The sequence below is a fragment of the Nansenia antarctica genome (assembly GCF_963989245.1).
Source record: "Nansenia antarctica genome assembly, chromosome: 2".
NCBI classification, from domain to species: domain Eukaryota; kingdom Metazoa; phylum Chordata; class Actinopteri; order Argentiniformes; family Microstomatidae; genus Nansenia; species Nansenia antarctica.
In genome coordinates this window covers 5,957,647-5,970,146 of record NC_137675.1, presented here as the reverse complement: position 1 = coordinate 5,970,146, position 12,500 = coordinate 5,957,647, and the positions used below count along the sequence as shown (strand labels likewise).

Below are 12,500 nucleotides of genomic sequence, written 5' to 3'. Positions count from 1 at the left end.
TCAAGTTGCAAAGCAAAATGCCCACTGCCACGTATCTTCTCCAAAACAACCCTTTCGATGTCTGCAGACATGTCATCGATCAATGCGTCTGGCAATCGTCTAAATCGAGAGGGGAACTTTGGCAATTTCTTTAATGACATCAGAGCTAAGCATCGTGTTCACAATGGCTTTGCGGTCCAGTAATATTAATGTCTCTTAGGGTGTGTTCTCACTAGAACATTTGCTTCACTTCGAATCAGAGTTTTGGATAAAATTCGCTTTTGGCGAGAACGCTGCTCGAGGCAGTGCATAGGAAAACAACAGCGGGTGTTTTGACGGGTGTTTTGTTTGCAGATTGTGTTTAAACTTGCTAGGGACCATGGCACTGTTTGATAGCTGTCCACCACAAAGCACAATGGAGTCGGTGCAGCAGGATCCCTCTTCAAATATGTATCCATCTTTGTTGTTAGCATTGTCACTTAAAATCAACAACGTCAGATTAAGCTATTAATCGTGCTACCGCCACCTACAGGCCTACCACCTATGCGCAACCATACGAGAGCTGTATGAAATCTTTTTTTTCTTTTTCTTTTCGCCTTAATTTTTCTGGACCAATTAAGTGGAATTTGATCATTTCCCACGGCACATCTGATGATCTCTCACGGCACACTAGTGTGCCGCGGCACAGTGGTTGAAAAACACTGTAATAGAGAGAGTGTGTGTGTGTGTGTGTGTGTGTGTGTGTGTGTGTGTGTGCGTGCGCTTCAATTACATTTCGCCATTCGCCTTCGCAAGCATCCGTTCTTGACCTCTGCTGAAAATGCCATGTCATTTCAGAGTATTTAGAGTGTGGGTTTTTTTCGTCATTTTTCTTTCTTGTACACACACACACACACACACACACACACACACACACACACACACACACACACACACACACACACACACAGATTCTCTCTCTCTATGATGCACCCTATTTCATTCAAGTGTCTGGGTGAGATGAATAGGACAACTCAATGGGAAATAGAATTGAATGTCTCGTCTGTGTGTGTGTGTCTCTCTCTCTCTCCCTCCCTCTCCCTCCCTCTCTCTCCCTCCTCCTCTCTCTCCCCCCCCCCCAGCGTTTAACAAGATCGGGGGCTACAGTAACCTGGAGAGCGTGTACATGGCGGCCATCCCCTCCAAGGTCATCCCAAACAGCAGCTGCCACCTCCCCCGGGCCGACGCCATGCACCTGTTCAGAGACCCCGCCCACGGAGACCTGCCCTGGCCAGGCATGACCCTGGGACTGACCATCCTGGCTACCTGGTACTGGTGCACTGACCAGGTACACACACACACACACACACACACACACACACACACACACACATGACCCTGGTACTGGTGCACTGACCAGGTACACACACACACACACACACACACACACACACACACACACTTCACACACACACACACACACACACACACACACTAGGACCACTGACAGGTGAAGTGAACACCTGGTTATCTTGTTCCAACGTCAGTCAGGCAGCAGGTGGACAGACACTTTTGTCCATCGTGTACCTACACAAACACACACACACCAATATCGACACGGACACCGACACCCACACTCACACAACCACAACCACACAGACACACACCAATATCGACACCGACACAACCACACACACACACACACACACACACACACACACACACGTATTGTTATGTTATGTTATGTTAATTTTATTTATAATGCGCCCCCCATCCAACTTTTACATCGGCCCGGGGCGCAGCCCGGGTAAAGGAACAGATAAAGACAAGGACAAGGACAAGGAACACAGAAAGCAAACAGACACAGACGACTTAAACGAACATCTCAAGGGATACAATTCACAACAAATAGGGAGTAGACTTAGGGAACATCATTGACGAAGAGGTGGGATTTTAACTTGGCTTTAAAGGAGTCCAGAGTGGGGGCAGACTTGATGGCGGAAGGGAGCGCGTTCCACAGGGTCGGTGCTATCACCGCAAAGGCACGGTCACCCTTCCTCTTGAGGTTGGTGCGGGGGACCCTCAGGCTGAGTTGGGCGTCAGACCTGAGCCTGGGCCTTGAGGTGGAAGACAGGTCCAGGAGGTCCTTGATGTAGGGTGGGGCGAGACTGTTGAGAGCTTTGTAGACAAAGGTGCAGATCTTGAATTTCACTCTCTTCTTTACTGGGAGCCAGTGAAGGGAGATGAGGACAGGGGAGATGTGGTCCCTCATTTTAGTGCCTGACACCAGTCTGGCAGCGGCATTTTGGACTAGCTGCAGGCGGTAGATGGTATTGGTTTCAGTATTCCACCTGTATACTATTTGAGTGTAGTGCAGTCAGGATAAGCTTATTCACAGACCGTACTAAGAACAGATTAAAATAAAAAATAAAAAAACCAGTCCAGTTTATTTGATTTTATTTACAACATTCCCTCGTCCTGTTTCAGCGGCGTTCCCGTCCGCCCTTGTCAAAGTCTTCCATAGTTACACAACTGTTAGTCCCACCCCCCCAGACCCACACTAAACCAATCAGAGCGAAAGGTGTCACTTCCAGCCAATAGGAGGTCAGACGACCTCCGACCACCGGCGGCCTGGAAGCCACGGCCCCTCTGAAAAAGAGGGAATATTAAAGTCCCTTAAATCTTAAGGTTTTCCAAAAGAAATGACATTCAGTAAACATTTCCAATAACATCCAGTCAACGCCCCTCCAACGATATTGCATCGTTCATTGGTCCCAAGGTTTTTCTAGCCGATCCTAGCCGGCGTCCTTTTTGCTCGGGGACGTCTTCTTCGGCGAAGCCACGCCCCTCGCGTGTCTGAGATAGCTCTGATTGGCTGCCCGCTTCGGGGAGGTGGTGGTGGTGGCGCCGTGTCGCGGGGGTGACCGTTGGGGGGGTGACCGTTGCGTCCCCGGGGCGTGCAGCGATGATTGGCCCTGCCAGGAGCGGTGTCCTCCAATCACGGGGCCCGACGCCTTGGCCGGGCGGTGGTAGCTTCCTGGTTTGGCGATGACCACCTTCGGGGGGGCGGAGCCTCGGAACAACTAGAGAGAGAGACTCATCAGAACATGCTCTGTGTGTGTGTGTGTGTGTGTGTGTGTCTCCAGGTGATCGTGCAGCGGTCCCTGTCTGCTAAGAACCTGAGCCATGCTAAGGGAGCGTCCATCCTGGCCTCCTACCTGAAGATGTTACCCTTCATCTTCATCATCCTCCCCGGGATGATCAGCCGCGCGCTGTACCCAGGTGACACACACACACACACACACATACACACACACACACACACACACACACACACACAAACACACTCACTCACCTCTACCCAGGTAACACACACACACACACACACACACACACACACCACTCTTTCCTGCAGTACATAACACCTCTCCTAACAGTCCTTCCGGTGGTGGTGGTGGTGGTGGTGGTGGTGTTGTTGTTGTTGATGTTGTCGTTATTGTTGCTGCTGCTTCTGTGTTTGACTTCCTGACTAATCCTGGTGGACATGGAACGGAGCCCAGCCCCGCCACAGACGTTTGACCACAGAGGTTTTGGGGCAGACGTGTGATTTGCGAGGACACGACACAACCACATAATTCCACGGTGGCCTCCTGCGTTTTCGCTCCCGGACTGCTGACAACCTAAAACCCAGAGTGGTGTTCCATCCACTCCTACGTGGAAACACACAATGCTCCACCATGGAACCGCATGTTCTAGAACACGTCGACACGATAACTTAACTGAACTTCCAAAAAGCCCCGAGAGCGTTTTCTCTTCTTTCTCACCGAACTGGACGTTCAAGAGCACCAAAGCGGTTCTCGTATAGAATATGTGTATGCGGTTGAACTCGAATTTCTAGACCCCCTGCAACAGTTTTTCTAAATGAATACGTATATGTCCATATGTCATGTAGCATATTATTATTTTCTCACATCAAGGCACTTGTCTGGCGGACATTTCGAGTGATGGCGGCATGAGGAAAGGGAAGGAGCCCTGCTTGCTGGTTGGTCCCCGGGAAAAGAAAAACATTTCTTTTTCTTTTCCAAGACGTCATCAGGTTTCTCAACAACGTAGTTCCGTGCGAGCATGCAGGCGCGTTCACGCCCTCGCACAGGCATACACCGACACACTCACACACTCACACTCAAAACCGCAGGTTTTATGTTCTAATGTTCTAATGTAAACAGGCTGTAGCATGCCCTGGCAGCATGACTACAGAGGGGACACACCTCCCTCTCTTTCTCTCCTCCTTCTCACTCCCTCCCTCTCTCCCTCCCTCCCTCCCTCTCCCTCCCTCCCTTCCTCCCTCCCTCTCCCTCCCTCCCTCTCCCTCCCTCCCTCTCCCTCCCTCCCTCTCCCTCCCTCCCTCCCTCTCCCTCCCTTCCTTTCCCTCCCTCTCCCTCCCTCCTTCAATTATAAAAACATTTCAATTCAAGGAAATTATTATTGGCATGGGAAACATACGTATACATTGCCAAACGAAGTGTGAAGATAAAAACAACCTTTCCCTCCCTCCCTCCCTCTCTCTCTCTCTCTCTCTCTCTCTCTCTCTCTCTCTCTCTCTCTCTCTCCCTCCCTCCAATTAAATTCTTTTCAATTCAAATGGCTTTATTGGCGTGGGAAACATATGTACGTTTACATTGCCAAAGCAAGTATGAAGATAAAAACAACCTCCGCCTCTCTCCCTCCCTCCCGTGTGTGTGTGTGTGCGTGTGTGTTTGTGTCCTCTCACCTGCGCTATGTGCCTGTGCTGCTCCAGCTGCGGGCGTTCCCGCGGGCTCTCTCCTCCCTCCCCCGGCGTCTCCCCTCCCTCCCTCTGCGTCCGCCCCGCGTCGTCGTCGCTCGGCCTCAGCTCCAGCATGCTCTGCGCGAAGCGCGCCATCACGTTGACGCCGACGCCGTCCCCGTGGCGACGGTGGCGACCCGACCCGGCCGTGTTCCCCCCCCCGCCGTTGGCCAGCGCCCCCCCCTCCGCCACGTCGGTGGTGCACTCGTAGTACTCGTCCGAGTCGTCGGCGGTCAGGTTGTCGTTGTCGGCGCACAGGGCCGTGGTGCTCCCCGCGTCATCCTGGCTGCCGTCCTCCCAGCCCCCCCCGCCCGCCCCGCTCCTCCTCCTCGCCAGCCACCTCTCCTCCCACGCCGCCCTCTCCTGGCCCACGTCGCTCCTCCGCACCACGCTCACCTGCGGCTGGCCCACCAGGTCCGAGGGCGGTCCGATTAGCAGCTGCAGGGTGCGGGGCTTGGGGACGGGGGGAGGGGAGGAGGAGGACGGGCCAGTGGTGGTGGTGGTGGGAGGGTCCGTGCCGGGGAGGGCGCTGCTGAGAGGGGGGGGTGTAGGGAACATGGCGGGGGAGGGGAGGAAGCGGGAGGATACCCCTTGTCTCGGGGGGGAAAGGTGGTAGGGGAGCGGGGTAGGGGGTGGGGCGTGGACGACCTCTTTGGCGGGCTCGACTTCTGGCGTTGTCGGCGGCGGTGCGGCGGTCTGGAGGTGGGAAAGGGGGTGGTGGTGCTGCGGGGCGTTGCGGGGCACGGCCTTCTCAGGCAGGGGCGTGGGCGGCGGGGGGGTGAAGGGCGAGCTGAAGCGGATGGCCTGGCTGGTCTCGAAGCGCTGCGACCGCTGCAGGTGCGCCTGGTCGGGCCGCGTCGGGTCGCGCACGTTGATGAAGCCGATGACGTCGCTGGGCGGGTCGGGCTCGGGCCACACAGGCAGGTAGGGGATCAGGTAGGCCTTCTCCAGGTGCGCCAGGCCCGGGTGGAGGGGCGGGGGGCCGCCGCTGGCGTTATCGGCGGGATCGCGGGAGGCCCGGCGGCCGCCGCCTTTGAGGGCCCCTCCTCCTCCTCCTCGCGCTGCCGCCGCATTATTGACGTTGCTGCTGTCTTTCCCTGACGACACGTGGCTGGCGTTGTTGGCGGCCGCAGCTGCGGCGGCTACGGCGGCGGCGGAGGTGACCAGGGCGTACTTGGGGTTGACCATTTTGCGGGCCACGGCGGCCGAGGGCACGGCCGCGGGGGCCAGGGGGGCAGGGTCAGGGGCGGGCTCGTCCGCCAGCTTGACCTTGGCCAGGGAGACGCTGCGGGAGTTCAGGTAGAGGTCGCGGAACTGCTTGTCGAAGGTCTCCACCGCCTGGCCCGTCATGGCTGTGATCAGGTTGCAGTCCAGGCGGGACGCCGCCCACGTGAAGCTGGGGGGGAGGGGGGGCACAGGGAACGGGGTCGTTAGAGGGCCGGTCGGACACACACACATACACAGGCAAGGTAAGGCAAGTTTATTTGTGTAGCACATTTCATATAGGGCCAATTCAAAGTGCTTTACATATAGCATAAGAAAAATACAGAAAAAGAAGGATAGTAAGAAACAATATACAGTATATATAGTATATATGTTACGGTACATGTGGGAATACGGTACATGTGGGAAAACTAGGGTTAGGGTTAGGTGCTACGTCGACTTGGTACATGCTGGCATGTCTAACCCTAACCGTAATCCTAACCCTAACCCTACCCCTACCCCTAACCCTAACCTTAACCCTAGCACCGTAGCACCTAACCCTAACCCTAGTTTTCTCACATGTACCGCATTCCCACATGTACCGTAACATATATAATCTTGCCATATATAATATGAAGCCATATGAAGCCATATGAAGCGGATGGCCTGGCTGGTCTCGAATATATAATATAATATAATTTTGCCCAAATAAATAGATCAAACATTTAACAACATAATAAGACAATGAATAAAAAGATATAGATAAAAGTGTTGTTACTGCAACTGTATTTAATCACTGCTCTTCCCGATATGGCTTGTGAGATTGCAAGTACTGCGTCTGTGTTTAGCTGCTATCTTGCGTGATACGGTGTGTGAGATCGCAGTGTAAAATGACACGTTTGATAGTTGGAGAAAGTTTTGTGTCGTTTATTTGTTCAATGCAATAACAGAGATTGTCAATGGGACTATAGTCGTTCGGTGAGAGGGCTATGTAGATTTGAGTGTCATCCGCATAGTTGTGGTAAGCAATTTTGTTCTTTTTTATGATGTGTCCCAATGGAAGCATGTAGAGATTGAATAGAAGGGGGCCAAGGATTGACCCTTGGGGAACCCCACATGTCATTTTAATTTGGTCAGATACAAAGTTGCCAATGGAGACATAGTAGCTTCTGTCCTGTAGGTAGGATCTAAACCAGTTTAGGGCAGTGCCCGAAAGTCCTACCCAGGTTTTTAGTCTATCTATTAGAATGGCGTGGTCTACAGGGTCAAAGACGGCGCTAAGTTCCAGTAGTACCAAAACTGAGATTTTTCCGGAGTCTGTGTTTACACTAATGTCATTAAGGACCTTAATAAGGGCCGTTTCAATGCTATGTAGGGGGCGAAAGCCTGATTGAAAGTCATCGAAGAGATCATTTAGGGTCAAATAAGTTGTTCGTTGGCAGCTATTTCAATAATTGTTCCTGTACAGGGTAGGTTTGATATGGGTCTGTAGTTGTTTAGTACTGATGGGTCTAGGATGTTCTTTTTTAGTCAAGGCTTGTACTAACAGGCACTAACGAACACTAACACACACACACACACACACACACACATACACACACACACACACACACACACACACATACACACACACACACAGACACACACACACACACACACACATACATACACACACACAGGCACTAACAAACACTAACACACACACACACACCCACACACACAGGCACTAACAAACACACACACACACACACACACACATACAGGCACTAACAAACACTAACACACACACACACACAGGCACTAACAAACACTAACACACACACACACACACACACACATACAGGCACTAACAAACACTAACACACACACACACACACACACACACACACATAGGCACTAACAAACACTAACACACACACACACACACACACACACACACACACACACAGGCACTAACAAACACTAACACACACACACACACACACACACACACACACATACAGGCACTAACAAACACTAACACACACACACACACACACACACACACACACACACATAGGCACTAACAAACACTAACACACACACACACACACACACACACACACACACACACACATAGGCACTAACAAACACTAACACACACACACACACACACACACACACACACACATAGGCACTAACAAACACTAACACACACACACACACACACACACACACACAGGCACACACACACACACACACACACACACACACACACACATAGGCACTAACAAACACTAACACACACACACTGACCTGTAGGAACCGGAGATGGCCTTGTCTCCGTCTATGAACATGAACCTCTGGCTGAGGGAACCACGGACCTTCTGGGCCGAGCGGGTGTAGAACTCCACCCCCCCACTGCAGCGCACACGCAGGTTCTAAAGAGAGATGATGAAAGGTTGATTGGTTGGTATACAGTACTTTAATCTTGAATGTGTTTGTCTGTCTGTGTCTGTGTCTGTGTCTGCGTCTGTGTCTGTGTCTGTGTCTGTGTCTGCGTCTGCGTCTGCGTCTGCGTCTGCGTCTGCGTCTGCGTCTGCGTCTGCGTCTGTGTCTGTGTCTGTGTCTGTGTATGTGTATGTGTGTTTGTTTTTGTGAAATTTCGGGACAAATGTCAGAATAAACACCAACAAACTTGTGTTGAAATCTCGGGACAAAATCATGGTCCTGATTTTTCTAACCACGCTACAGTGATCTGCAGCATTCAAACATGCCTCTAGTGCAAAAATCCGGAAAATGTCCTACAGTGTTAGTGAGTGAGTGCCAGAGAGGGTGTGTGTGTGTGTGTGTGTGTGTGTGTGTGTGTGTGTGTGTGTGTGTGTGTGTGAGTGTGAGTGTGAGTGTGAGTGATAGAGATAGAGAGGGGGGGGGGGTTAGAGGGGCTGAGAGCAGCAGAACTGAACCCTGCCATGACCACACACACACACACACACACACACACACACACACACACTGCTGTTGTGTTGCAGAACTGAAGGCACGGTTGCGGGACATGACATCAGATCAGACGTGAAACAATTGACCTTTCGCAAACCCGCCCCCAAATGCCCTTTGTCCAATCAGAACTAGCAACCGTTTACTTGGCGAAGAAGGAAGTCCGACATTATTCACAATGGTGAAGCGTCGGACAGCAGATTCAGATTCAGATTCAGATTCAGATAACGTTTATTGCCATTATGCATACACATATAGGAATTTGCTTCGGCATTACAGTAAGTGCGTTTATACTTTTTTCACGTGTATACAAAAACAAATGCAAAAAACAGGACAACACAGGACAGACAACAGTGCATTGGATAGTGCAACATATATAAAGTGCAGTGCAGAGTTTTTACAGTGATTCAGTCCTGGGCAGACTTGGGGGCGGGGGAAGCCAGAGTCATTTATCAGCCTGGCGGCTGAGGGGAAGAAACTGAGCCTGTGGCGGGCCTTCAGTGCCTTAGGCAGCCGCAACCTTCTTCCAGAGGGAAGCAGGGTGAGGAGGCCGTGGCCGGGGTGGAAGGGGTCAGATATCGTAAACGTTTACATTTACATTTACATTTACATTTTTGGCATTTAGCAGACGCCTTATTCCAAAGCGACTTACAATCAATACATTTGAATACTAAGCATGAGAATCACAGTCCACCATTCGTGGCAGGAAGAGTAATCTAGCTCAGGCCCGGGGCCATTGATAGAAGGAGAAACCTTCTTCTACCACCTTCTTCTAAAACCCTTTTTTGGGGGGGGGGGAATACTGGAGGAACAGAGAAACAGTACAAGGGGGACGATAGAAGTTCTTAGGGACACAGTAGAGAGGAAAGCGGACGTCTTTAGGAGACTTAGTGCTGAGGGCAGAAGATGTCTCAGGAGGAGCAGTTAAGATGTAACCTGAAGAGGTGGGTCTTCAGTCTACGACGGAAGATGGGTAGTGACTCTACCATTCTGACAGCCGTGGGGAGCTCATTCCACCAGCGGGGAGCCAGTGTTGTGAAGAGACGTGATCGGGCAGCACGACTGCTGTGCAGAGGTGGTGGGGCCAGACGGCCAGCCGAGGTGGAGGAGCGGAGTGAGCGGGCAGGGGTTTGGGGGGTTACCATTTCCTTCAGTGAGCGGGCTGGAGGAGCGGAGTGAGCGGGCTGTTTAGAGGGCGGAGTGCTATTTTTCCCCTTTTTAAGTCCAAAACCCAAGAGGAAAGATGCAGATGATTAAAATGGTTATGAATTCCGTGTTTGGATAATCATCATCACTACAGTATTGGCTGCGAATTTTATACATGTTTCTAATATATTGGAAGCATTTTGGGTTGTGAAATGTAATAATAATAATTAATATTTATAAGTTATTAATAAGTAATATTTGAGTCTGGGGAGAGAGCTGCTAGCTAGGACTAGCAATGACACAGTAGCACTAGCTAGCTACCTCTAATATTAGCTTGCAACTTCGAGGCACTTGTCATCTTGACTAAGATAAAAGATGTATATAGCAATGACAACTAGCTAACATTATAAAAGCAGAACTTACAACAGCATGCCTGGTCTACGATGTTATGCTGTTCCAACTTCAGATGGAGGTCATGGGGTTTCTCGCTTTTGCACTGCGACCTGTATGCATTTGCTTCGATTAAGGTTGTGTCCCCTTCTTTTTTACGTTGATATTATTAATATATCCCTCCACTGCATATCGTGAGCTTAGAATTATAAGGTTCTATCTCCGTTTAGGGTAGTTCAGAGATATTGAATGTCAACGTTTTTACATTTCATTATGTTTTGTGAGTATTTTATTAATTGCTAACCAAAAAAAATCTACATAAAAAAAATAACACCACACAGGCATTAATAAACACCTAATGGATCAGATTATGTAGAAAACTCAATTTTGACAAAAATTGAGATAGAACCTTATAATTCTAACGTCACGGTATTGCAAACCCTTTTGTCTCGATCTGGAGGATATTGCGTTTGTATTGCATCAAAAAGCATCACTTAAAGTGACTGCTAGGCCACGGATCCCATCCATGCTGCGCTGTTTTAGGCTGATAACGCAGAAAGCTTGACGGGCTTAGCAACAGTAACCAAGTTCGGCGAGGCGAAAGGTCAATTATCCTGCTGTCGTGAAATCTGGCATGAGACCACCATGTCGTCTACTAGGAGTAGAGAGGTTAGAGGGGAGGGGGGTGAGGGAGTAGGGAATAGAAGGGGGAGGAGGGAAGAGAGGTGGGTGGGAGAGAAACGGATGTGAAAACCGTGAAAACTAATGCAGCATTGTTTTACATGATAAGGGAGGAAGGGGAGGGGGAGAGGGGGGAGGGGAGAGAGGGGAGAGAGGTGGAGAGGGGAGAGAGGTGGAGAGGGGGGAGAGGGGAGAGGGGAGAGAGGGGGAGAGGGGAGAGAGGGGAGAGAGTTGGAGAGGTGGAGAGGGGAGAGAGGTGGAGAGGGGAGAGAGGGGAGAGAGGTGGAGAGGGGAGAGAGGGGAGAGAGGGGAGAGAGGGGAGAGAGGGGGGAGGGGAGAGAGGTGGAGAGGGGGAGAGGGGAGAGAGGTGGAGAGGGGAGAGAGGGGAGAGAGGGGGAGAGGGTTCAGAGGAGGTGAGAGGAGGTGAGAGGAGGTGAGAGTGTGTCACGGAGCCCGTTAACGACCACAGGTGTTCAGGGCTGGGCAGCCGGCAGGTTCCAACACATTATTTGAGCTCTGTGGGACAATTATGTAAGTGTGAGTGTGTGTGTGCGTGTGTGTGTGAGTGTGTGTGTGTTTTTCCTAATTGTGTGCTGTGTGCGTACGTGTGTGTGCGTGTGTTTGTGTGCGTATGTGCGTGTGTGTGTGCGTGTGTGTGCGTGTGTGTCTGTGTGTGTGTGTGTGTGCGTGTGCGTGTGTGTGTCACACCCTGCGGAGGTGATTGTCTCAGGGTTTGTCTAAGGGTGTGTCGGCGGGCGCAGCAATGCCTCATGGGTAGTTTTTCTGAGCCAAGGAACGACTGATCCAATAAAGACTGATAGAATGAGGAAGAAAGAGAAAGAGAGAGAGAGGGGGGGGTGAGAGAAGCGGGGGAGGGAGTGAGAGAAGGGGGAGAGGGAGTGAGAGAACAGGGAGAGAGAGTGAGGGAAGGGGGAGTGGGAGGGAGAGATGGGGGAGAGGGAGAGGGAGAAAAACGCAGCAACGTGGGAATGTTTCTTTTTTCGGAATTTAATTTGGTCAGAGAGGGGAGAGAAAAAGGAGGGGGAAGTGTTGAGTGAACACAGAGGGAGAGAGAGAGAGAGGGGGATGAGGAAGAACAGAGAGGAATAGAGAGAGAGAGAGAGGGGGGGGTTGTTAGAACAGAGAGGGAGATAGACAGATAGAGAGAGGGGGTGAGTAAGAACAGAGAGGATGATAGAGAGGGAGATAGACAGATAGAGAGAGGGGGTGAGTAAGAACAGAGAGGATGATAGAGAGGGAGATAGAGAGGGGGGGGCGTTGGGAGAACAGGGAGAGAGAGAGAGAGAGAGAGAGAGAGAGA

At 51.1% G+C, this 12,500-nt stretch overlaps 2 protein-coding genes across 2 annotated transcripts in view; one reads left to right on the top strand and one right to left on the bottom strand.

Annotated features, from left to right (window-relative positions):
• slc5a10 (solute carrier family 5 member 10) overlaps positions 1-12,500 on the top strand; it is a gene marked incomplete at both ends in the record, with an annotated part of 38,576 nt that overhangs the window by 10,854 nt on the left and 15,222 nt on the right. The window contains 2 exons of the mRNA XM_080522452.1: positions 1,101-1,306; positions 3,105-3,240. Of these exons, the coding sequence (XP_080378578.1) occupies positions 1,101-1,306; positions 3,105-3,240 (342 nt within the window). The remainder of the gene's footprint in view (positions 1-1,100; positions 1,307-3,104; positions 3,241-12,500) is intronic.
• LOC308151716 (protein FAM83G-like) overlaps positions 3,639-12,500 on the bottom strand; it is a gene marked incomplete at both ends in the record, with an annotated part of 12,782 nt that continues 3,920 nt past the window's right edge. The window contains 4 exons of the mRNA XM_080524630.1: positions 3,639-3,668; positions 4,730-5,236; positions 5,372-6,179; positions 8,282-8,406. Coding sequence (XP_080380756.1) covers positions 3,639-3,668; positions 4,730-5,236; positions 5,372-6,179; positions 8,282-8,406 — 1,470 coding nt within the window. The remainder of the gene's footprint in view (positions 3,669-4,729; positions 5,237-5,371; positions 6,180-8,281; positions 8,407-12,500) is intronic.